We start from the raw sequence: 26924 nt of genomic DNA on the forward strand, positions 1-26924 counted from the left end.
ATAAAACTAGAAAGTAAACAAAAGAAAACTGAGAACAAAAATAATAGGAACTTAACAAAAAGCTAAAACAAGGCTACTGATAAAAGTAGACGTAAAAATAAACTTGTTCACGTCGGAAAAGCATGAAATCCTAGAAAGAGCTCATAACTGAACCAGGCCAGGAACTCTCAATGTCCTCGCGTTTTCACGCATAAAAGATTGGAGTGCGTCTATTTTTTTTTTTTTAAACTAAAATGCCTCGAAAGCCGTGGTCAAATTTCCCATTACCGAGTAGTGCAATTGCAAGCGAGTTTTCTCGCTCCAAAAATATAATACAAATACAAACAGAAGACAACGAGGTTGTTCCGAAGCAAGGCGTTCCATTTCTTTTTTTTTTTCTACTGAGCGCATGACAAAAGTAGCATGTAAGGCTTTATTATTATGTACACAAAAAAAATGCTAATTCCTGGTTGTTTTGGTTTACTAGATAAACATGTGCCTGCTGTACAAAGTACTGTTATAGCACTCTCCGGTGATTAGCTAGTTTCTTCAAGTAAGTATTGTTCTCTCTTTAAAAAACGTTGGGGAAGAGGTGTTGAGGTGGACACTTAAGCTTTGCCTTGAAGGGTATGATGCGATAGCGTTAGCGGCTCCCGTCCGCAGCGCCTCGTGTCCATCCCTGTTCGTCTGCATGCTCTTTATTACTCGCCTAATAGAGAGCTGGGGCACCGTATCGGTTAGGGGAAGAGGGTAATAGCGGGGCGCGAGTGCGCATGCTCAAAGTAAACGGCAGAAGAGCTAAACAAGGTCGTGCAAGTACTGCTGGCTCTTGAATCATATACATTTCCATGCTGATTTATTGCTCTTATCTGAGCATATGTATTGTTCCTAGCCGCGCAGAATTGATCATAATTTGCATTTTTATTACACAGCAATTAAAATTGATTTCTTTTATGTTTCGGCAAATAATACATCATTGGTGACGAAGTACTTCAACTTCCAAACTTTATTCTCATGCTGCGTACTAATCGCACCTCTAGAAAGTGCGATCTGCTCTTTAATTTTTTTTGTGCTTCCAAATAGAAATCATAACAGCGCGCATCTGTTTGTCACATACACGGTGGAGTTCTAGATATTGGCACAGATTAAAGTTTTTTTTTACTGTAATAATGAGACCTCCTCAACGTCACTGGGAGTCAGGTGTTGCCTAACGTGTCTCCAGCAATCCTCGGGGAGGTCGGAGAGCTGCATGCGTTCGTCCCCTGGCGGGTAGCAGACGACTTGCTCTTTGACGACACCGGCCAGCCGGAAAAACGAGTCCATGCTTTCGATGGTGTTCAGAGCGCCTCTTACCGCAGCACCGACATCGTCCTCTTTGATGGACGCAAGTTCGGCCATACTTTTCACGAGGAACCTGTGGCGGGCCACTTCTTCCAGGGCTGCCGCGTGTCGCCTGTCGGAATATAAAGTCATGCGTGAGCAGGACAGTACTATAGTACGGAACTTTCCACACGCACGACGACATTGGTGGGGGACATCAGAGACATCTCGGAGACGTACTCACGTAGACGTAGACCTGGATTCGCGGTGACAGCATTCGGGCAAGGTATGGCCATCGCGCGTGGTTGGTTGGTTTGTGGGGTTTAATGTCGCAAAGCGACTCAGGCTATGAGAGACGCCGTAGGTCAGTGCGTGTCCGCAAGGTTAAAAGCATCTATTGACTTAAAGAACCCGTGAAAAGTTATTTACTAAAACTTGAAAACGCACCATGAGTAAGAAGTGCCCCGTCAGTTCTCTCTTCAATGCAAAAAGGTTTAAGCTGGCGTCACTAATGCCGAAAATATCGGCTATCGTAAATGACACTAAAAATCCGGTGTCTTTGCGTTGAATACTAAGACAGAGGTGCTGCGCTGAAGAATTCGCTTTTATCGCTACCCAAACCCACCTAATAACTTAAGAGGAAAAAGGGGGTAGGGGAGAGAAAGGGTGAAAATTGAACCAGGGGGGGGGGGGGGATTCGGCGCGCGCTCGTGATCTCGGCATCGCTGTTGGCGATGGGGGAAGAGAGAGTTAAACCAAAATAGCCTCAAGAAGCTCTCCCCAAAGATCCGGGAGAGGAGGGGGAGGATGAAGAGAAAAATAATAATTAACACACTCCCTCAAACAATGCCTAAAGTAATCTACCAATCCGAATTAAAACCTTTTCCTCGACTTCCCTACATATTCCTAAGATACTTTCAAGTATGTATATATATAATACTACATATTCAATATTATTTCAACTCCCTCCTCTCTGTCACTTCCCATCCTTCCACAGACTTATTTAAAAAAATGGGAGAGGGGAGCTTGTGGGAGGAGAAAGGAAGGAAAAACCATGTCCCCACTAACTTAGCCATCAACACCGCACTCTTCTCGCCTCCGAGACGGACTCCTGCCACCAACCAGTCCTCCTCAAGTACAGCCCAGGGAGCATTTCCGAAAAACACAGTCAGGAGATATACATATGGGTAAAACCTTAAGAGACATCGGAGGAGGGGAGAGATCCAGCGGGACGGGGGAGGGGCAGAAAAGAAAGGCGGGGTGGGGGGATTCTAATTCTCCCCATAGCACTTCAGAATTCAACTGAGCGGCACCATAAGAACAATCAAGTAATGAAGAACCATCTCCCAAGCAAGTAGGGATCGCGAAATCACCTAAATAAAAAATGTTACATCAAGAAACATGTAAATAACTCATCATCTCAACCAAAACCAATTACAAAAAGCAAAGTAAAGAAATCCGCCATTGGCTGGTGTCACGAAATCGGCGCACATTTTTATCAAGCCGGCGCGGCGCGAGGCCCCCGCGGCGCCGCATGGACGGTTCCACGAAAATCCAGAAAAAGCCTCCTTCCCCGCGCGAGAGAGCGCGTAGCTTTGTAGACGTCACCGTCACCCTCTTTCCTATTGCCCGGGGATGACGGTGATTAATCAGACAAGAATATGCCAGAGATCTCCAGAATTTTCTACGGGTCGTAGCCAATGACGACGCGCGGCTCGACGGGAGGAGAAGGGAGCGCTCTAAACAGCGAGACTAAGTGTGTGCGCGCTAGCTTTGGCGCGTTTTAACAGACAGACGCGGCGCGCCCTATTTAAAGAGACCGCGCCGCTTGTTGAGTCAGTCGGTCAGTCAGTGGTTGCGGCGTGTTCGCCAGTGCTTCGGCTGGACTCCCGGGGATCACCCGCTGCTGGCAAGCCCACGGACCTGCAAGGGAGTGGCGCTCGTCTTGTATAGCGGCCACATCGTGACTCTTGAGGCGTCGGACTGCAACACTGCCCGGTGAACAATTTGGTGTTTGTTTACGTAACTCTCTCGTGTTTCATCTGTGTTGTAAAGCCTCTATGTTATTGATACCTCTGTAGTTGCATGCTTAGCGTTTGTACTCTGTGAACCTCTCGTCTGTGCATTTCAAGTGCTCTTGTGTATTCCTTTGTATCGTCCCTTGCTGTGCATAAAATGTGTTTTGTTTGTTACTTCTGACTCCGAATCTTACTCTGGCTTGAACCGGCGACCGCTGGGCACCAAACGGCCACCCCCTTCTGTCACTACAAGATAGTTGAATTCCGGCTAAGCTTGCCACGCAGGTCGAGGGCATCTCCTTTGCGACCGGAACAGCTGCCCCCCCTCACTCTAAGAGTGTCTCAGAGTGTGCGCACCGTTAAGGGCGCATCGTTAATAATACCTCCTAATTATTAACGGGTGACAATTATTCTGGCGTCTGCGACAGGGCGTTTGGTGCACTCAAGCTCGGAGGACGGTGAACGAGTTGGAAGAGTTTACGAAGAGGTCGTAAACGGTGTAACAGCAGAGCGATAGCGAGAGGTACTGCGTTGAAGCGGTTGTGGAGGTCCATTAAGTAGTGCTATGTGTTAGCATTAGGCAGTTCAGATTGATGATGAATATCAAGGAGATTATTGCGTTGAGCCTAGAGAAAGGTTTTAAAGGAGCTGAACTGCGTGAATGGGTCGACCGAAAAGAAAAACAGGTTCGAGAAGAACGTGAGAGAGAATGGCTCAGGAAGCGAGCCGAAAGAGAGAAAGAATGGCCCAGGAAGCAGGAAGAAAAAGAAAATTCTTAAAAGAGAGAGATATTCTTCTGGAGAAGCTGGCTGAGGTTCGGCGTTTGAAAAGTATCACCGAGCCTCCGGAGGTTACCTTTCCTTATATTAGGAGGTACAGTGAAACTTGTGATTCATTGACAGCCACAGGTGCTGTAGAAACTAGCTCGGGCATCCAGAATGAGGTTGTGGAACAGCGTGTTCCTGCAATAGCAATTTCAGAAGACTTTACTGAAACTAAAATTTCTCAGGAAAATGAGATTGTGCCCTCCGAGACGACAGGTTGCACACAAGCTGCAACGGCAGTTGTTGAGCCAGAATGCTCATTCATGTACTCTTCGCCTGAAGAAAACGGGCAGGATTCTAGCTCCACGCCTGGTTGCATGACCGACGGAAAGGAAGAACTGTCGAATAACAGCGATCCCGAAAGTTCAGATGGAGCTGAAACTGAAGACAGCAATCTTCGACGAATGCAAGAACCGGTTTCAAGGAACGGTTCGGCTGACGACGATACTCTACTCATTGAGGAGGACGAAATATTTCCCTCCGTTGGGAATGACAGTGCAGATAAGGAACCGAAACCGCCAGAAAGACATGACTGCACTACAATGAAGGAATTCATGGAAACCTTTAAGGAAGAAGAATTAATTAAAAGTGAGGAGAATGAGTCTCCAGTTAAATATGAGCACTACTCCAAGAAGGTACGGCTGAAGGCCGTAAAGAATAGAAAGTCGACAGAATCAAGGGAGAACAAATTGATTCTCAACGAGAAGCTCCGTCGAGGCAACAATCTCCTGACTATGCGAGGGAAACCGGAGCACACCTGCCTCGACCAGCTGTACGGGCGAAAGTAAGAAAGAAAAGAAAACTCAACACTGTTGATGTAGGCAAAGTCGAGCTGGAATTGTCCCAAAGAAAAACGAGGAAAAAGTTCCTGGAGGATTGGAAACGTAAGCGCAAAACGACCTGCGCTGACCGAGATCGACAACCCCAAGGCGTTATGAGAGATCAATGTCAAACCTCCAGTCGGAAATCACACCTAGGTGTCAGCAGAAGTGGGAACCGCGCCCGTAAGAGAAACTCAGAACAGAGTAGAAAAGGGAGCGGGACGCGCAAACGAAAGAAAAGCCAGTGCTTTGTGAGCAAGAAAACTGGCATGTATGAAAGATGGAGAGGAACTGATACGTTCCAAAGAAGTGCAACACGAGTTTGGAAATATAGGCGAAAGCATGCCTTAGGTTTGTGCGCTTCACATTTGAATAACTGCGTGTTTCTGTGTTGTTGATTCCTGTGTGTATCCAACAACAGTGTGTTGCTATGTTTGTGAACATCATGAAGTGATGTGTGAAAAAATGTATCACAGTCTGAAAAACTTGTGAGACTTCTGATGTGTGCATTGTAATCTGTGGTTGCAATTTGTGAAATTTGTGCAATGTCTGTGTGTGACGTGGACATTTGCCCAATGTAGTTTGTGAGCGCATGCATGAGCGCACGATGCTCGTGGATGTTGTGAATATTGTAGGACAATATTCTTTAAAGGAGGGGCAGTGTCACGAAATCGGCGCACATTTTTATCAAGCCGGCGCGGCGCGAGGCCCCCGCGGCGCCGCATGGACGGTTCCACGAAAATCCAGAAAAAACCTCCTTCCCCGCGCGAGAGAGCGCGTAGCTTTGTAGACGTCACCGTCACCCTCTTTCCTATTGCCCGGGGATGACGGTGATTAATCAGACAAGAATATGCCAGAGATCTCCAGAATTTTCTACGGGTCGTAGCCAATGACGACGCGCGGCTCGACGGGAGGAGAAGGGAGCGCTCTAAACAGCGAGACTAAGTGTGTGCGCGCGCTAGCTTTGGCGCGTTATAACAGACAGACGCGGCGCGCCCTATTTAAAGAGACCGCGCCGCTTGTTGAGTCAGTCGGTCAGTCAGTGGTTGCGGCGTGTTCGCCAGTGCTTCGGCTGGACTCCCGGGGATCACTTGCTGCTGGCAAGCCCACGGACCTGCAAGAGAGCGGCGCTCGTCTTGTATGGCGGCCACATCGTGACTCTTGAGGCGTCGGACTGCAACACTGCCCGGTGAATAATTTGGTGTTTGTTTACGTAACTCTCTGGTGTTTCATCTGTGTTGTAAAACCTCTATGTTATTGATACCTCTGTAGTTGCATGCTTAGCGTTTGTACTCTGTGAACCTCTCGTCTGTGCATTTCAAGTGCTCTTGTGTATTCCTTTGTATCGTCCCTTGCTGTGCATAAAATGTGTTTTGTTTGTTACTTCTGACTCCGAATCTTACTCTGGCTTGAACCGGCGACCGCTGGGCACCAAACGGCCACCCCCTTCTGTCACTACAAGGTAGTTGAATTCCGGCTAAGCTTGCCACGCAGGTCGAGGGCATCTCCTTTGCGACCTGAACAGCTGCCCCCCCCCCCCCTCACTCTAAGAGTGTCTGAGAGTGTGCGCACCGTTAAGGGCACATCGTTAATAATACCTCCTAATTATTAACGGGTGACACTTATTCTGGCGTCTGCGACAGGGCGTTTGGTGCACTCAAGCTCGGAGGACGGTGAACGAATTGGAAGAGTTTACGAAGAGGTCGTAAGCGGTGTAACAGCAGACCGATAGCGAGAGGTACCGCGTTGAAGCGGTTGTGGAGGTCCATTAAGTAGTGCTATGTGTTAGCATGAGGCAGTTCAGATTGATGATGAATCTCAAGGAGATTATTGCGTTGGGCCTAGAGAAAGGTTTTAAAGGAGCTGAACTGTGTGAATGGGTGGACCGAAAAGAAAAACAGGTTCGAGAAGAACGTGAGAGAGAATGGCTCAGGAAGCGAGCCGAAAGAGAGAAAGAATGGCCCAGGAAGCAGGAAGAAAAAGAAAATTCTTAAAAGAGAGAGATATTCTTCTGGAGAAGCTGGCTGAGGATCGGCGTTTGAAAAGTATCACCGAGCCTCCGGAGGTTACCTTTCCTTATATTAGGAGGTACAGTGAAACTTGTGATTCATTGACAGCCACAGGTGCTGTAGAAACTAGCTCGAGCATCCACAATGAGGTTGTGGAACAGCATGTTCCTGCGATAGCAATTTCAGAAGACTTTACTGAAACTAAAATTTCTCAGGAAAATGAGATTGTGCCCTCCGAGACGACAGGTTGCACACAAGCTGCAACGGCAGTTGTTGAGCCAGAATGCTCATTCATGTACTCTTCGCCTGAAGAAAACGGGCAGGATTCTAGCTCCACGCCTGGTTGCATGACCGACGGAAAGGAAGAGCTGTCGAATAACAGCGATCCCGAAAGTTCAGATGGAGCTGAAACTGAAGACAGCAGCAATCTTCGACGAATGCAAGAACCGGTTTCAAGGAACGGTTCGGCTGACGAGGATACTCTACTCGTTGAGGAGGACGAAATATTTCCCTCCGTTGGGAATGACAGTGCAGATAAGGAACCGAAACCGCCAGAAAGACATGACTGCACTACAATGAAGGAATTCATGGAAACCTTTAAGGAAGAAGAAATTATTAAAAGTGAGGAGAATGAGTCTCCAGTTAAATATCAGCACTACTCCAAGAAGGTACGGCTGAAGGCCGTAAAGAATAGAAAGTCGACAGAATCAAGGGAGAACAAATTGATTCTCAACGAGAAGCTCCGTCGAGGCAACAATGTCCTGACTATGCGAGGGAAACCGGAGCACACCTGCCTCGACCAGCTGTACGGGCGAAAGTAAGAAAGAAAAGAAAACTCAACACTGTTGATGTAGGCAAAGTCGAGCTGGAAGGGTCCCAAAGAAAACGAGGAAAAAGTTCCTGGAGGATTGGAAACGTAAGCGCAAAACGACCTGCGCTGACCGAGATCGACAACCCCAAGGCGTTATGAGAGATCAATGTCAAACCTCCAGTCGGAAATCACACCTAGGTGTCAGCAGAAGCGGGAACCGCGCCCGTAAGAGAAACTCAGAAGAGAGTAGAAAAGGGAGCGGGACGCGCAAACGAAAGAAAAGCCAGTGCTTTGTGAGCAAGAAAACTGGCATGTATGAAAGATGGAGAGGAACTGATACGTTCCAAAGAATTGCAACACGAGTTTGGAAATATAGGCGAAAGCATGCCTTAGGTTTGTGCGCTTCACATTTGAATAACTGCGTGTTTCTGTGTTGTTGATTCCTGTGTGTATCCGACAACAGTGTGTTGCTATGTTTGTGAACATCATGCAGTGATGTGTGAAAAAGTGTATCACAGTCTGATAAACTTGTGAGACTTCTGATGTGTGCATTGTAATCTGTGGTTGCAATTTGTGAAATTTGTGCAATGTCTGTGTGTGACGTGGACATTTGCCCAATGTAGTTTGTGAGCGCATGCATGAGCGCGCGATGCTAGTGGATGTTGTGAATGCTGTAGGACAATATTCTTTAAGGGAGGGGCAGTGTCACGAAATCGGCACACGTTTTTATCAAGCCGGCGCGGCTCGAGGCCCCCGAGGCGCCGCATGGACGGTTCCACAAAGTTCCAGGAAAAGCCTCCTTCCCCGCTCGAGAGAGCGCGTAGCTTTGTACACGTCGCCGTCACCCTCTTTCCCATTGCCCGGGGATGACGGTGATTCATCAGACAAGAATATGCCAGAGATCTCCAGAATTTTCTACGAGTCGTAGCCAATGACGACGCGCGGCTTGACGGGAAGAGAAGGGAGCGCTCTAACCAGCGAAGGTAAGTGTGTGTGCGCGCTAGCTTCGGCGCGTTTTAACAGACAGACGCGGTGCGCCCTATTTAAAGAGACCGCGCCGCTTGTTGAGTCAGTCGGTCAGTGAGTGGTTGCGGTGTGTTCGCCAGTGCTTCGGCTGGACTCCCGGGGATCACCCGCTGCTGGCAAGCCCACGGACCTGCAAGGGAGCGGCGCTCGTCTTGTATGGCGGCCACATCGTGATTCTTGAGGCGTCGGACTGCAACAGTGCCCGGTGAACAATTTGGTGTTTGTTTATGTAACTCTCTCGTGTTTCATCTGTGTTGTAAAGCCTCTATGTTATTGAATACCTCTGTAGTTGCATGCTTAGCGTTTGTATTCTGTGAACCTCTCGTCTGTGTATTTCAAGCGATCTTGTGTATTCCTTTGTATCGTCTCTTGCTGTGCATAAACTGTGTTCTGTTTGTTACTTCTGACTCCGAACCTTACTCTGGCTTGAACCGGCGACCGCTGGGCACCAAACGGCCACCCCCTTCTGTCACTACAAGGTAGTTGAATTTCGGCTGAGCTTGCCACGCAGGTCGAGGGCATCTCCTTTGCGACCGGAACAGCTACCCCCACTCACTCTAAGAGTGTCTGGGAGTGTGCGCACCGTTAAGGGCGCATCGTTAATAATACCCCCTAATTATTAACGGGTGACAGCAGGCCCGTTCCCGTGGCGGCGGTTGGGCTGGATAGTAATTTTTTTAATTACTTCTATTATTATTATTTATTGTTCTTCAATGCGAATTTTTTTATTGGAGGAATCCCTATTCATTTTTATTTCAATTGGATTAAGCCCGTTATACTTAGTGGCACGGGCAGAGGCTCTTTATCTGCATGCCTCAGCATAGAATATATGTCTTCTTGGCAAAAAAACGTGTGAGGAGTTGTGAGCTGAAAATCATGTCTACCTCAGGAATAACGGCAAATGAAACTCTAGGGCCTTTACTGAAGCAACGAGCGATATCTTCAGAATAACACAGTGGGAATCTTAGTATCAGAAGACACTACGATCCTCACTGTGTTATCCTAAAGCTAACCTGAGATAAAACGCAAAAATCCCCGCAATTGGGATTAAGATACATGTCGCGAAATAAGGTATGAGGATTGACTATCTCACCGTTTTCTGGGCGTAGACCGGTGTCTAAGACAACTAATAAGCTGCGCGCTTTGACCCATTTTTACGCGCATATTCGGCAAAAAAACAAACTGTTTTTCATTTTCGGCACGAGTCATCTGCAGTGAATTCAAATTTTGTTAATTTCCAGCCTTCACATTAGGTTCCGAAGGCACATTAGGGGCAAGGGAGATACTCAAGTTCCTCTTTTAACGGCATGACGCGATAGTATAGACGACCAGCAGTGATATAAAAGGCCCGCTTTAACCAAGCCGTATGAATGTGCCCCGGCCTATGTGTAGCCTATAGTCTTAATCTGGTTCCACATACTTTCCGGTTATAAGTACGTGGAACTTTGAAAAATGTTTCGCTTATAAGCGGAACTTTTTTAAACGTTCCACTTATAACTGGAACCTATGTGGAACCAGATTAAGAGTGTATAGCTACCTCGGCATCCAGGAGAGTCGTAAAGTTGATTGTTATTCCACTTTCGTACCTGAAATGACGAAGCCGAGCTGGGCGCACCTCTTAACTTTCGGATATGATGCGGATCTGTCAGGTCGCGCAAAATATTATTGGCCGGTCATGGCAGCCTGCCAGCGTCAATCCCATGATTTTATGCTCACAATGCCGACGCCAGCATTTCTGTGGAGCAAGAAGTTTATCGCTGCCTCGTTAAAAAAACTAAACAAAAACATTTGCTTCTTCATACCGGAAAGCATGCGCCTTGCTGTGAGATTTTCATTAGTGGCCCCACATAAAGAGCCAGGACGTTGATGTGCGTGATGCGGGTTCCCGAATTCACTTTTCAGCCTATAGAGCTTATTCACGTGACGTCATTGCAGTCTTCCTGGCAAGCATGGAATACATAACGCAACGTGAGAGAGGGAGAAAGAAATAGTGAGAGAGGGCCTACGGCGAATCATTACACGGCGTCGGTGATATCCCAGCTCTGGTTGGACGGCGTTCCAAACGGCGTCCCAAGTATCCGACAAATGAGCGACGCGCAGCAGGGAGGACGCTGGTAGACGCTTTTTAGTTTCGAACCGCCCAACATTATGGCGTCTCCGCAATACCGGGTTGCCACAGCCGCCGCCTGCTAAACCTGATAGTGAATAGGATCGACTATACGGAAACCGGATGGGATCCGAAGACCAACACCAAGAGCACCTCGTTCGTCTCGTAACATAGTTTCCAGCCCTAGCGCTGACACCAGGGTCCGTACTCCGAGTTTTGGTCGTTATCGAAGAATCGCTATCTCACGTGACCTCGCATCACCTGATTGGTCGAAATTCGGGAACCGGGTTTTGCCACTACGGATCCAGAACCGGTGGCAATATTATGTTCCGGCTTTTCCACCAATCAGATGACTCTAGGTCACGTGAGATAGCGACACTTCGATAGCGACGCAGACTCGGAATACGGACCTTGGATTGCTAGGCCGCGTGACCGACCCACCTCCACGCGAGTCAAATGACTAATAAAGAGCGCCGTCAGAAGAAGAGCTACTTTCAGGGGTGCGGAGCGCAGTTTAACATAGTGAATGGACGGAAATATTGAGGTCCCATATTGCACTATTTTTCTACGCTTTTACGCGGGATTTTTAAAGGCATATAACCTGTGTATTCGGCATAGCCAATCGTATTCAGAAATGTGGCGCAACAAACACAAACACAAGAGAAGATACACAACACACGCGCACACTACCAACTGTAATAAGAATCTGAAAACACTTCCTCTTCACCACTCCTCCTCCTTGTTGCGCCACATTTCTGAATACGATGCAGCACCAACTAGCCCCTCAGGCTGTTATTTTGGCATAGCCAATATTTTAAAATATCTGCGCTTTTCTGCATTCCACATAAACTTTGTGATGGCATATTGACATGAAAATTTCAAATACGATGAAGCACTGTAAGGACGAATATAGGCCATCTGCTTGGTGACATTGCTGTTGCTGTGCGTGCTCGGTGCTCAACCTGGTTAGCGTCGGACTGTTTTAGCCGTTGCTCCCTTTATCCCAGTGCCTTTCAGTTGGTCGCCATCTTACATTTAGTGGAGGAGCTGGACACTAAAATCTTTCTGGAGCTCAGTAGAAGCAGTACTCCGACTCTTAATTAAATAGTTTTAAGGCGCAAAAAACAGACAAGACACAGAGGCAGGTTACGGGACGAAGCGCCAACTTCCCGTCACCTACCTGTGGGTGTTGTCTGTTTTGTGTGCCTTAAAACTACTTAATTATGAACCGAAACCAACTAGCCCAGCACCATGTGCTTTTAGACATTACTCTGACACCTGTGATGTCTGAGAACGTTCAAGCCATGCAATAGACCCGGATGTCTCCAGCTTTTAGAAGAACCGGGAGACCGGTTAATCGTACCATTTACAGTACAAAATACCCTCGGAAAGACATTGCACGGAAAAAAGAGGTGGCTGACCCTAGCATGTCCTATTGATGAAGCGAGTTCCTACCTGTCGAACCGTGAGCCATACACGAAGAGCGCGGCGCGGACGAGGAGGTCGGAGTTGCGCTGCGCCACGTCCCTGACAGCAAACCAACACTCTTTGGCTTCCTTGAACGAGTCGTCGCAGAGGATGGCGCTCTGCAGACAACGATTTTCCTGGATGCCATCGGCGAGGCGTCGAGTAAACGCTGAAGACACGTCGAAAATCGCTATTTGCCTGACGCTCCGGCTTCCTCTGACCATGTCGGCCAGACTCTCCAGCTCACTGGCCTTCAAGAAGGTAACGCAGATGAGTCTCAGCTTTCTTATCGCCTTGTTTAGAGAGAGTGATTCGAGGATCAGAGTCCACCACGCATTAGCGGAGCTGGTGATTTGCACCTCCGACTCTATACAGAGCGAGAGAAATTGAAGCACGGAGGCTGCATTTATGTAGCTTGCAAGGGCTGAAGAAACCGCCAGGTCACCTCTTCTGATATTCAGGCTCAGTGCCGTTACCTGATCTGCTGAAGGCATCGTGCCTAATGCTGTCACGTCCATCAATCTATATTTGAAGGCAGGTTCCTCGAAAGCCAGTCCACATTCTAATTGCTCAAAATAGTCGAGAACTCGGCATGTTTTCAGAGACACCTTCTGTCGTAGGCCGCTCTCCCTCAGCACCTTGTGGACCCACTGACAGTTACTCGTGTCAGGATCGGCTTTCTGCATTGTCACTGTTCTCAGGTTTACCATCCTTTCAAGAACATCGAAAAAACGCTCCCACACGTTTGTCGTCCAAATATGTAGTGGGAGAGTGAGTTCTTCTAAGGCATCGTTGCCAGCGATGGCGGCAAGCCAGGTGTCACAACTGCTTTCAGTCGGATAAATCTCAGTCACAGGATTGTCGACGATGTGGAGCGCACGAATAGACCTGTTCTCTGATAGAACTCTCTCAAAACTCATTACATTATCAGGCCAATTAAACGAGAAACCTCTCAGGGTGAGCGTTGTTATGGTCGTATTCTCCAGGAGGCCCAGAAGCAAGATGTTTAGACATCTTTGGCCTTCCAGCTGAGAGCTGGCCACGATACTCAGTTTAGTCAACATAGGGCTCCTTTTCAAGTACTCGGTAAACGCTTTTCCGCAGTCTTCCTTAAACACCGACTCGTGCACGGATATTTCTTTCAGTGTGGTGTTGTGCTTCAGAGCTTCCAAGAATTCCTTCTTTGCCGTTTCGTCCATTTCCAACTCGGGTATCCTCAGGGCGGTCAGCGGCGCCATGCCAAGAAGCGTCGACAATGCCGATGAAAATTCTGGAGAGCATTCCTCTGTTTTACATTCGAGTTCTTCCAAAGCTGTTAGGGTGGCGATAGGGGTGCACGCTGCCTCCGGCATATCGCCGAAGCTTGTGTCGAGTACAAGCTTCTTCAGACATGTGTTGCCTTGAAGAGCGTCGAACAGGACCTCCTCGGGAACTTTCAGCTCGTTTAGATTGGCGCATACCGACGTGACACAGCAGTGTTTCTTAAAAAGCAAGCGCAAAAGTGCGGCCACTTGGAGCGCAGCGTCCGGTTCGTCTCTGATGACGGGGGGCAGAGCGGAGAAGGTGAATAAACACAGTTGTCCATTTCCCTCGGACAAATATCGAATTTCGAGCCCAGCGTGGCACAAGAACTCGTTCCACGCTGAAAGGTTGAGGGCGATTTGGCAAGTCTGGCCTTTGGTCCCAGCACAGGGCCGCAAGACGTCGACGGCTTGTCCCGAGAAGGGTCCCTTTGCATTTTCTAGATCTACCTGACGTTTCCAGGTCAGCTCCAGTGCATCGAAGAATACAGAGGAGAGCTGCCTCGATCGCCGACGATCTGCCATGTCCACTCTGCGCAGAAAAATGACTTGCTTGGGTTACATAAATCGGAAATTTGTGCAGGCTTGTCTAACAGACTAATCCCACCAACCGGTCCGCGCATGCGCCGGTTTTCCAGAAGTAGTACTGCCGTTACGTTGGTTGCGGTAGGCTCGTCACAGCGCACACATGCAACTGCAGTGCTGTTATCTCAGCTCTCATTTCTCAGACTTTACTGCCGGGGAAAATTCGTTGTGTGAGAATTATACGAAATTATATTGACTATTCCATTAAAGGCAAGTGTCAAAAATTTTATCTACTCTTCTACTTTCTTCGTTACCGGCCAATTAGGTGGTCAGTATCATATTATCTGGCGCAATGTATGAATACACCCGATGTAAACGGTTTTTTTGATGGGCTGTTCTTGCACGCGTGACTTCCGATGCGTGTAACGTTATGTTAGATCAGCAACGGACATCATGGGAACACCACATTAGTTCGCGACAGTTTTGGAATGCGGCGCCGAGTCTTTCGTGTCATAGTAATACATGCCTGTGTATTGCACACAACCAATGTTTGGTAGCAGACCTCGGTATCAGTGGCATCTAAAGATTCTTATGTTTCCTATGTGACGTCTTTTATTTGTGCTCGCCAACATACCGAGAAAAGCTGGATTTAGAAGAGACCGCTAACTCTGAGGACGATTCGTGTAAGTTTACCTGATCTTGATCCAGCGAGTCCCGGCTAAGCTGTCGCAAAGAGCCACGTGAAACGCGTTACGTCGATAATATATATATATATATATATATATATATATATATATATATATATATATATATATATATATATATATATATATATATATATATATATATATATATATATGTACGAAGCACGCATTGACATCGAATATTTCTATCCCGCGTTATTTAGCTAATATTAGGAGGGACCTTATACATATTTTAACACAGGCCGCTGGTGCTCTCGCATATGCATCAAGGTAGCCATCGGTGTCTCCTCTACAGAAGAAGCGAGAAGGCAATATTTCGTCCTCAACTGTACACCTCGATGTACCATCGCGATAAAGAAAATGTGAAAAATTCGCAACAGGCACGCTTGGTTGATTTCTTTTCAACGCGCTTGTACAGCCCCCGTCATAAATTCACAGTCCACAGAAAAGAAATGCGGAGCAGGTGCGGGGCCGAGTGGTGGCATGTTTGTCTCTTGCGCGATTGGTGCGAGGGTATACAGGCTGAGGGGAAAGGGTTGCGTAATCTTGGGAAATGGAGAGGTAGTCGCGCTAATCGCGCTGGCTTTGTGATAGGTGCGGCTCTTGCATCACGATGTAAGAAAGCTCCTTCTTCCACCGTGGTTCACATTATTCCTTTCTGGCGTCTTCGCGACGGCACTAGTATCAGTCCAGCGCTATCCAGCGTGCGAAGTCACCCACCGTCCCGCTCTCCGAAACGCGTGCGTGGTGAGCGGCAGCACTGTGAAGGGCGCTGGATGATAAGAGAGATTTGTAGTTTAGCGGTACCGCTTACCGCCTGAGCGTCAGTACGCATGCACTGATCATTCGACGACGACAGATGGCGCCAAGTCCCCGTCATATACCTGGTTGACAGTTGACAGGCGTGTGGTGCGGACGCGTGTTCCATCGCTCCTCCGATTGCACGTGAATACCGGAAACGGACGGACTGGCGACAGCGTGAGCTTCCGAAGCGTCAAATAGATTAGTTCTTCCTTTTATTAACTTTATTTCGTTTTCAGCTAGTTAGGTTAGGTGCAGCCTAAAGAATAGATTTTAGCTCTTGGTCCTAGCGGCCTGGTTTTTCGTGCCGGCAGCTAGGTTTTCTTGGCATTCATTCTTTAACTATTTTGTTTAGGTAAATACTTTTTATCTAGGCTATTGGCATTCGCATAATTGGTTTTTAACGCGTGTTTGCTAGTCGTTTCTGTGTCTTCTTTTAGCAATTTGTATATTCTGAGAATTCGTAATAAATATAGTTCAGTCGATGAGCGCTAAAGATGTGCAATCAAAATAAGGTAAATTGTACTCAGTGTGAGGCGCAGGTTAATCTCAAGGAAACGCGTTTTGACTCAGTAGGTGAAGCGGAAGGCATCGACTTTTTGTGTTGGTGTTGCGTACTGAGTGCGCGTCTAGATACATTTGATCAAGAAAGGGGCAGTTTAGTGTCTCGTGTGGATAATTTAGAAAATGAAGTACGTTTGTTAAGGGCGGTAAATCAGAAACTGCGTGGACAGCTTCCTCAAATTGAAAAACAAAGGGGCCGACTTTATCCTTGGAACCAACGAGGACGAACATTCCAATGCGGGCCACGTGGCTGGGGCCAGCACTGGCATGGAAGGCATAAGCAAAGTAGGTCAGGCGGAACCGAACCGTCAGTTATTTAGAAGCAGCTAAGAAGCCGGAAAAAAAGGAAGAAGTAAGGAAGAAAGAAAATTCCAGAGATAAGGACACAGATAACCGAAAGCAGGAGCCAACAGTTGGGAGAGGCAGAGAGAAGGCCCAGGTGCTTATCGCAGGAGATTCTAACATGAACAGGTGCAAGCGAGATATCTTGGAACCTGTAAAGGGATAAGAGAGTGTTGGTTGGAGCCTTCCCAGGGAGAACAATGAGGGCAGTGCTGAAAGAGAGTAAAAATAGGCTGTTGAAGAATTCCGCAGAGCGCAGTATGGTAATAGTAGCCGCGGGGCTAAACGATGTCCTAAATGGTGACGCTGCAGGAGTGGTGGAAAGTTTAGCTAAGGGAGTTGACGAGACCAGGGAGATAGCACAGCAAACGCAGATAGTTGTATGCACAGCACCAGAGGTGCTAGGATTGAACGGAAAGATGGAAAAGGACGTGGTGACAGTTAATCAGGACATAAGAAAGTTAAGCCTGGAGAAGCGTTTCGAAGTGCTTGAGGCAAACCGGGAGGTACATAAAGCAGGTTTTGGTAGGGCTTTTCAGCGAGATGGCATTCATTTTAACAGAAAGGTGGGAGCAGAGATCGGATGGCGCCTGGCAGGCAGGGCTGTAGCTTTTTTAGGGGGTCCGCGAGGACTCCGTGCACAGTGGTAGTTAGAAGTGAAGCAGAAGAAAGTGTAATAATGGAGGCTGAGCCCCCAAAATGGCAAAGAGTAGGTCGAGAAAGAAAAGTACAAAAAAGAAATTTAACACTAGGATCAGCTACATAAACATGTAATGAGGTAGAAAAAGAGCGAAATGGCTAGAGATAGAACAGCAGTTGAGGGATGACAAAATAGGTGTGTACGCTCTTTGCGAGACTCATCTCAGGGATCTAGAAGATCCGCTGTTTATAGAAGGCTACGTCTGGGAAGGGTGCAACAGAACGAGAACGGAAAAAAAGGGTGGAGGGGTAGGTATGTTGATACACCAGGGAACAAATTGGCAAAGAATTAAATCATCTTGTAAAAACCATATCTGGGTTTCAGGAACAATTGCCGGCATAAGGACATGGCTAGGGGTAGTTTATTTAGGAACAAGACATCAATGCAGGCAAGAAAACAAGGATCTTGTTGAATGTCTCAGTGACGATTTAAGCCAGTTTGGAAACTGGGCCTATATTATTCTACTGGGGGACATGAACGGCCACATCGACGATCTGGATGGATACACGGATTGTAACGGGAAGCTAATGCTAGATTTCTGTGAGCGACACGATCTAGTTATAGTTAACAGAGAAACCGAATGTGAAGGCCTGTGGGGATTCATAATCCCCTGCCCCCATTATAAAGGGCCGCGCGTAGTTAACACGCGTGATTACGTGCGCTCTTGGGGAGGACCGCGAGGAGAGGGCACACTGGCCACCCTCCCATCCTCCCAGGCTCCCGCGGCGACACCGCACGGCTTTCCTTCTTTCCTACCGACATACCGGGGAAACCTCCTCTCCCCGAGCCGAGGTGAGATGCGCGTCTGTCGCAACTCCCTCGGCGTCTTTTGACGGTTGGGCGTGCACGCGCACGGTTCAGCATTCCCGTCGGGAGACCGCCGCCTTCACCCTCTGCTCCCGGTCCAGCGCGCACTGACTGCCGCGGGCCGTGAGCACGAAGCCGCACGCAGGTGAGCAGTACCTCTCACTCCTCGTGCGTGCTTCCCCCCCAGGCTCCCGCGGCGACACCGCACGGGTTTCCTTCTTTCCTACCGGATACCCAGGAAACCTCCTCTCCCCGAGCCGAGGTGAGATGCGCGTCTGTCGCAGCTCCCTCGGGGTCTTTTGACGGTTGGGCGTGCACGCGCACGGTTCAGCATTCCCGTCGGGAGACCGCCGCCTTCACCCTCTGCTCCCGGTCCAGCGCGCACTGACTGCCGCGGGCCGTGAGCACGAAGCCGCACGCAGGTGAGCAGTACCTCTCACTCCTCGTGCGTGCTTCTCCCCCAGGCTCCCGCGGCGACACCGCACGGGTTTCCTTCTTTCCTACCGGATACCCAGGAAACCTCCTCTCCCCAAGCCGAGGTGAGATGCGCGTCTGTCGCAGCTGCCTCGGGGTCTTTTGACGGTTGGGCGTGCACGCGCACGGTTCAGCATTCCCGTCGGGAGACCGCAGCCTTCACCCTCTGCTCCCGGTCCAGCGCGCACTGACTGCCGCGGGCCGTGAGCACGAAGCCGCACGCAGGTGAGCGGTACCTCTCCCTCCTCGTGCGTGCTTCTCCCTTAGGTGGTTCTATTTCACCCCCGTACGCGGCTTTCGCTCGCTACACGGCGGTTGTTCTTTAGTGTGTTTTCCTTTGCCGTGTACTCGAGCATAATAAACTGTTCGAGTACAAACTCGGTGTCTGTCCCCTCTGGCTCGAACCCGCTGCAGTAGCGACTTCTCGCATCGCGGGTTGGGGGTCACAGCTCTGTCTGCTAGGGCTGCACGTCGGGGCTAGAAGGCGACTGTAGCGTCTAGTCCCCTCGTGGCGCATTCTTGCGGGAGTAACACCCCCCATAGGCCAAATCACGTGGGAATTCCGCAACAGGCAGACGACCAGTGACTATTGTCTAATGTCGCAGGAAATGTATAGCTAGGTCACAAAAATGGAAATAGACGGAGGGGAATGTAGTCTGGGAAGTGATCATAAACGTATTAGTCTGCAGATGGTGTCCTTGATGAAAAGAGAAATGGAACTTAGACAAAACGTAAACGCAAAATTAAACGACGATCAAATAGCGCAGATAGCAGCAGACATAAAGGATGCAATAGAGAAAAGCCCCATTGAAGACTGGAATTATGAACAGGTAGAACTACTCATAAGGAGAAAAAATCAGGAGGTTAAAGTAGCAAACCGCTGGAATGGAAAGTGGAATCCACGGAGCTGGTGGAATAAGGAAATCAGGGGAGCTATTGAACAACGACGGGCTGCTTCAATGGAACACCGAATGGCAAAGAAAGCACAGGTATCTCAGGAGGAAATCGACAAAAAATGGGAATCATATCGATAAAAGAAACGATGTACAGGTCCTCGGCCAAAGTGAAATAAAGCCTGAAAAACACGATGCCTCTAGAGGCGGACCAAGAAAATTCTGGAACCATATAAGCTGGGTAGGTAAAAATAATCAAATAAAGCAGGTCGGATGAATGAATCTGCGGTGGAAGCTAGCAAAAGCGATTGGAACATTAGTGGCCTGAAAGCAGAAAAGTGATATAATGCTAGTAATGTAGGGAAAAAATTCAATAAGTGGTATGATATAGTTAACCGATCTAAAACAATATTCAAGAGTTCAAGACATAGGGACTGCTACCACCCCATTTCAAAGGGGATGCCCATCCATCCATCCATACCGGCGGACTCGGCACGCAGGGATCAATCAGCCCGTGCTATGCTCGCAGCGTACGACAGTCTGTGTATGGCTTCTTTTCAGATTTGACTGGCTTGCGAGCTGCCGGTAAACTTCAGAAGCGTGGCAGCTGTTGCCTTCCATGTGTTTTCAAATTAAGCTGCAGATCTATCAGCGCTTGCATGCGTGGCGTGCGAATCGAGAACTAGCACACCAAATGAAAGTAGAGCACGAAATATGTGGCTTTATCCGGTCGCCTAAGAGCCGTTTGACTCAAAACGTGCAGTTAGCTTGCGTTCACGACAAAGGCAACGCCTCTGAAAGCATGGCTGAGTAGCTAAAAACCAAGGACTTTATTCTATACTTAATCGATGTCTAACGCGGAAAGAGTAAAAAATATGACGCACGGGCATGCGGCACATGGCAAGGCGAAAAAAATGAACGAATCCGTACAGAGTTTATGGCGGCATATTAGGCTATGACCAATAGACCGATCCCACCGGCCAGTTTCACGACGCCGCCGCTGCCGCGGTGCATGCTGGTAGAAGTAGTCATTCGGCTGCTCCGCCCGCCTGGAGTGCCTGCGTGCCACGTTTTCGAACAATTTTTAGCTCCTGTGTATGCGTGGTGCATTGGGAAAATTCACCTGTTACGTTCCTGGATGCCGTAACAATAGCACAAGGGAAAGCAACTCCGTTTTTAAGTGTACCTTGTTCAGCTCGTTCGGTCGAAAAGCCGTCGGCGCCGTCATCGTCATGATAGTACTAGTAGTCGACAACGCGTGTCGAAAATATTCGGGGACTGTGGAAAAAAATTGTATCATGCTGATTTTTGGTTGTAGTGATTGATCACATATTGGTGTGTGATTGGCGACGACGAGTTAATAAAATCATTATAATTATTTGAACATTTGGTGAATTGGAGATAAAAAAAAAATTAGAAAAAGGGGGTTTAAAGGTGTCAAAATGCTCAGAATGAAAAGCCAATGCTTGCTGAGGCTATCTAAAATATTTAGAAAATGCAATTAATCAATAGACAATTGAAATAAATTATAAAATGCTAAATACAAAAAATACAAATACAAAAAGGTGTAAAAGTGCTCGGAATAGAAAGCCTATGCTTGATAATGCTAATTAAGAAAATGTCGAGTGTACAATTGATTGATTAATTACCTTTATTATCATGGTGGTACGTCAAGACCTTATTTTTTTTATCGACGTAGCGTGCTACGAGGGACACTTGCAACAACTTACCCAGGTCACTCTGGCCAAAACTCAAGTAAACTTTCACAATTCCACTGTGTCAGCGGTATCTCTGAAATCTCCGTTTACGCGCGTATACAAAGACACGTCACCTAGTCTACTAGAAGTCAGTAGCTATCGCTGTTGCAAAGGTCTGTTAGCATATATTGGCTTTGTGAAAATCCAGATGACAATTGGGACACGAAGGACTGGCGCCACAATTCAAAACTCTCGCCAACCTCCATCGCATCCCTATGGCGTTCATCACTAAGCTAAAATAACATAACACGCATCGCAAAGCACGCGCGTGCTAAAACAAAACCTCCAAACAATCGTTTTCCCTCAAACTAATCATACATGGCTCAAAGATAGGATAGCACTTCGTAATCACTCGGTAACAACAGAAACAAAACTAAGGGATCACTTCAGTTCCGACGCTACGGCTATGACTTGATGTTCTTTGCTTTAATTTTTGATGTGTTATATTTATTTATCCTGCTTTTTCTTTTTATTTTGTTTTTATTTATCTTTATACATTAATACTTAGCATCAGCAAAAATTGATTTTCCATTCTTAGCAGCTGTATATTTTTGAAAGCATTTTCTATTTTGTTCACTTATTTAAAATAATAAATTCACAACACACACTCTGAAATTTCTTCATTAGCATCTTGACGCATTGACTTTACAATCTCAGCATTTTCAAAACTTTGAACCCTCTTTTACCTTTTTAATTTTTTCAATTCGTTCAATTCATTATTTCATCAATTACACACAACAACTTTCTTTAATTAGCATAATCAAGTATTGGATTCTAATTCCTATCATTCTTACACCTTTAGGCGCCTTTTTCCTATTTGAATCTTTTCGATTATTTCAAATTATTGGTTCATCAATTACAGTCCAAATTTTCTTAATTAGCATCATCAAGCATTTACTTTTTTCCGAGCAGTTTGATATCTTTGAAGCCCTGTTTTTGCAATTTCTTTCATTTTAGCGACATTTTCAATTAATTGATCAATTACTCACACTAAATTTTTTTATTAACATCACAAAGCATTGGCTTTTCATTCTCAGAATTTCAACACCTTAAATCCCGTTTTTCCAATTTCTCGTTTTTTTTTTTCAATTCTTTCAAGTAAATAATTCATCAATTGCACGCTCTATAATTTCTTAATTACAATAATCAAGAACTGCCTTTTAATTCTGAAAACATCCCCTCCCTGCCTCTCAATAAAGTTTTTCCTTCAGCCAGTCACCATTCTGAGCATTTTGACATTTCTGAACCCCCTTTCAATACTTTTTCATTTTTCAATTACTTAAATAATTTATGAATTACACTCTCTGAATTTTCTTAATGAGCATCACCAAGCATTGGCTTTTCATTCTGATAACTTTACACTTTTGCACGCCCTTATTTAAAATAAATTTGTTCATTTCTCATTTCTTTATTCATCTAATAATCAGTTAATTACAATTATTTCCTTAACTCGTCATCGCCTATCACACACCAATCGGTTATCAATCACTAGAACCCCAAATTGCCATGATATGATATTTTTTGCTCAGCCCCCGATTATTTCCCACATGTGGTGCCGGCTGTGTCCACGCCTTTTCTACCATACAAAGTGTATATGCCATCGCTAAAAGAACAACAGGATGGTTAGAAAGTTTGCCTTGCATAAAACAGTCAGCGCAATTTTCTAAAATTATGACATGACAATTTTTTTTTTCTCGGCGGCGAAGTCTGAGAGAAGTGCGATAAGTTCGTGTGAAGCGGCGATTCCAAGAGTGCAGTGGCATGTGCAGGCGCTGACCAGCGGACTACAACTAACATGGCGGCGGACAAACTTCCGGGAAACCGGCGCATGCTCAGATCGGTCGGTGGGATCAGTCTATTGCTCATTTAACTCAGAGCCGCGACCATAGCGTTCAGTTGAAGTCCGGCCAGGCGATTCGGTGCCGCGAAACGTTCCTTCGAGCCGCATCTCGATTCGCGGACTTTGTTATAAACAGCCGTTTGCCATCACGCCTACGTGTGCTGCACCCAAAAGCGCAGCAACATGACATTTCGAACGATGCGAATTAAAACAAAAAACAGCGCGAAAGAGGCGCAAGCCGTAGCAAAACACGCGACGGTATATGCGCCGCGAGCGTTGGTTTGCACGGGGGGCGGGGGGGGGGGGGGGGGGGGGGGGATTGCAGCCAACACAAAAACTAAACAAAAGCGCGTGGAAACACGTGACGGCACTCGGCCAATGGGAAGGTCGAACACTGAGAGAAAGCGCCGGAGAGGAGGTGGGTGGCAATCTTCGTCGGCGCTACTTTCAGCTTATTGAGCGGCTTCAATTAGCAATGAATGTCAGAACCATCAGGCGACCAGAAAACGCGACCCCCCCCCACCTAAAGAAAAAGAAAAATGCCTTGATGGTAATGCAAAAGTGACATAGTCGCGTTGGTCCATTCAACAAGTTAATGTGCATGGCATAAAAACATCAGGTTGGATTGCCTTAATCCCAGTGCATATAAATTTGAATTAAGAGTGGACTGCGTTAAATTAAAGGTGTATTTCTCTGAAAACCGTGGATTAAAGGTGTTGGTACAGATTACGGTTGGTTAAGAGTAGTACCTGGTTTATAGTTATGAATTAAGTGTGGGTTACTGCGGATCCGGGTGGAGTAACTTTGATTGTTTTGTATTAAAGATAGACAGTGATGTATGAAAAGTTGATTAAAATGGATTAAGTTACAGTAAGATTACACGATCAAAACTCCAGAATTTCTTTCTGCGAAACACAAACTTAATTGTGCGCTCGACCTCGCCTGCTGTAGCACAGAGTGCCGATGGAAGCCTCCCGATAAACAGACCTGCGTGAAACGAATCTCTGGCCGATTTGTGCGCAGGTGCGTTTCCTTCGTAGTGGTCTGCACAGATTTGGACTTCGTGGTAGAAACGGCACGAAGTGTCTTACCCTACTATTCAACATGCGAATGCAACGTGTTGAACACATCCCTTTTTTATCACGTTGGCGGCAGTAATTGTGTTATCTTTTTTGTAATCCAGCAAGGCAGTCGGTAGGAGAGGTTTTCAAGGTCGTGTATGAATTTAAGGAAAGTAAATTTGGCACTCCTAGAATTACTAGCTTCACTGAAGGTAGGCAAGTTAAGTATATCTATTCGAACCAAACGCACCGTCAGTCCACCTTAATGACCGTAAGTAACCGGATCACAACCAAATGCACTTTTATGCACCGCTGTCCACCAGAATGCTCCGTAATCCAAATCAATCTACCCGACCGCAACCTAAGCCAACGTGTGAATACCCCTGTAAACCGCCATACACCAAAATAAGCCACCCTAATTCAACGCATTTTACTTTTAACGTACTTGAATGTAACCTTAATTCACTGTTACCTGCCTTAATGATTGCTAATCGAAAAAAATAACCCTTAATCAAACCACACATAACTACCATAGGTCAAAGTAATCTACTAGAATGAAACACCTTTTAGATCCTAATATAACTCAACCCGCATTAATCCAATTAAACATAACCGTAATCCATTCTATGAAGGCGAAAAGCAAGGCGGAATAGCACAGTGTGACATTTAGTACGGGTTAAAGAACCCGGAGTACACGAAATATCCCGAGACCATCGCTGCGGCGTGTCAAAACCTGAGGATATTGGAGCGTTAAGCACTGTATCAAAGCGATTACATCCGAACACCCTTATTCCAGTGATATCCATCATAACCCATCCTCAATCTACTTATGTCCACCCCATAAACTATCGTAATCCAGCATCTGTTTCAAAGCAAACATTGTTTAACATTCTAATGGACTATTGTGACCACTTGACTGTCCCGATGACGTCAGGACTATATTTGGGACCACTTTTTCACACCGTACGCCACTGACTTTCGCTACTAGGGGATATGACTTCTCTCTCCTTAAAATTAAGTTTATCCAATGACTGGTAACAGTCGTAAATCACACAAGAGGAGCCTGAATATGACCGCAAGTACAGCATTACTCGGCCAAACACTATGTAGGTAAGCGCTCTTCGCAACTTTGGTTGTTTTTCCTATATGGCGAAGAACGCCTGGAGCGTTATCGACCTCTCCAGTCTTTTTATTGCAGTGTGGGCACTGCAGGAAAGCAGCTGTCATGTCTTATTCTCCAGCAGCCGTGCCAGCTTCGGCACCGGCGCCGCGCGCGCCCGCTTCGGTGACACCAACGAATGACGCGAACGCCTGAATTATTATCGCATAGCCATTAAGACATCGCTTCCTTCGCCCTTTCAAGATCGCATAGCCAGTAAGACATCGTTTCCTTCGCCTTTTCAAGAGCGAGGGGGCCCTTCTCCCTCACTTCCTTTACCCTTCCTGCAGGCGCACCCAGGAAACGAGGGCGTCCGTGTCTTTCCCAGTGGGCTGAGGTTTTACCCGGTTGGCGACAAGAAGACACTAGCGTCATTGACGATACAATCATGACTAGCTTCTTTTTCTTACCATAGTGTAAACCACGATGGAAAGAAATACGAATGACGTAGCGCCTAGATGCCGCACTATTCGCATTTCTTTTGATCGGCCCTGTACGCATGTTTACAACGCAGGCAACGTTCTTGCCTGCGTATCTAAGAAAGTTCGGCAATGTTCTTAGGAAACGTTGAAGGCAGGTACACGCATGCTGATTGCGCCTAAGCTACCAGCGCTGTAAATGAAACGAAGTAAGCCACATACCGTCTTGCCAAAAGCAACCGATCAGTCCCGCCGGCTGGCGGAGCGGGCGCGATTGCGCGACGCGGCGCCGATAGGCAGACATGCGATCCCTTTCTCTGGCCGCTGCTCTCTGTCAGTGAGCTTAAACTGGCTGACGTAAGCTCGCTCCCTCGCTCTCCATCGTGGGACGATAAAAAAGTAAGGTGGTATATCGTGCGCGACGTCTTGATTTGGTGCATTCGGAGCGTTGTGAAACTGAAGGGCGCTTCGGCATAGCATAATTAGCTCAACGCTCCTTTTTGGCATGGGGCTGTGAAGCTGCGCACTACATTAGAAAAACTTGCGCGTTTACCAGCATGCAGCTCGTATTGCTGTCACGATCGGGCAAATGCATGCTCTTCTGTTCTTTTGGCACATCGGAAACGTAAGGAATGGAACGGATCTCCAAAATTCGATGCGCAGTTTCCTGCGGTTCCCGGCCTTCTTTTTTGCCCACGACCACTTCGTTTTGCCGCTTTGTTACGCTGGAGAAGAGGCATGATCTCAAGCCAGTACAAGTGCCCCTGTTTCTGCGTACTCTACTTGTTGTCATTCGGTTACGTATAAAAGTGCGTAATGCCTTCCGCGCGGTAATTCTTGCATTAATCTGCATCACTCTTGTTAACAATGCATTAAAGCTGTCACTCTCACACCTCGAACATACAACACTCAAAATAACAATACGTCCAGCCGTTCCGAGATGAACAGAAAACCGAACACGCCCCATTACTACTGTGAATTAGTTGTGTTAGTATCTACTACCGAGCCAGTTGATTGTCAGAGAAAGAACGCTAGGGGAGGACGGACCAGGAAGAGGAGTACACACACATATGCGCTTACTAACAACTTTGTTTTGGAAGACAGCCGATCCGCGCCTTATATACACACAGTCTGAAAGTGCCCATGAGCACGGTTATCAGAGCTCAAGCATCCAAGTAACAGCATCTGATAGTGA

At 47.1% G+C, this 26924-nt stretch overlaps 2 protein-coding genes across 15 annotated transcripts in view; one reads left to right on the forward strand and one right to left on the reverse strand.

Moving 5' to 3' along the window:
* Window positions 1–394: 394 nt before the first annotated feature.
* Window positions 395–26048, reverse strand: LOC146188192 (uncharacterized). The gene is made up of 3 exons (XM_084603686.1): window positions 25952–26048; window positions 12371–14215; window positions 395–1432 (listed from the first exon to the last, which is right to left on the reverse strand). Exons 2-3 carry the CDS (start codon window positions 14206–14208, stop codon window positions 1138–1140), a joined length of 2133 nt encoding a protein of 710 aa, XP_084459812.1. The 5' UTR covers window positions 14209–14215; window positions 25952–26048; the 3' UTR covers window positions 395–1137.
* LOC146188193 (sodium-dependent nutrient amino acid transporter 1-like) overlaps window positions 18436–26924 on the forward strand; it is a 351255-nt gene continuing 342766 nt past the window's right edge. For all 14 annotated transcript variants that reach the window (XM_084603685.1, XM_084603683.1, XM_084603682.1 and 11 more), the window contains exons 1-2: window positions 18436–18548; window positions 18642–18825. The gene's annotated coding sequence lies outside the window, so the exon portion shown is untranslated. The remainder of the gene's footprint in view (window positions 18549–18641; window positions 18826–26924) is intronic.

This window comes from Amblyomma maculatum, chromosome 5 (assembly GCF_055883805.1).
Source record: "Amblyomma maculatum isolate TAMU_Amacu chromosome 5, ASM5588380v1, whole genome shotgun sequence".
In the NCBI taxonomy this organism is placed as follows: domain Eukaryota; kingdom Metazoa; phylum Arthropoda; class Arachnida; order Ixodida; family Ixodidae; genus Amblyomma; species Amblyomma maculatum.

Bases quoted from the DNA above. Each gene is read 5' to 3' on its own strand.
- LOC146188192 (XM_084603686.1), bottom strand. From the start codon at position 14,208: ATGGCAGATCGTCGGCGATCGAGGCAGCTCTCCTCTGTATTCTTCGAT. The intron at 1,433-12,370 runs GTAGGAACTCGC...ATATTCCGACAG, and splicing joins TATGGCTCACGGTTCGACAG to GCGACACGCGGCAGCCCTGG.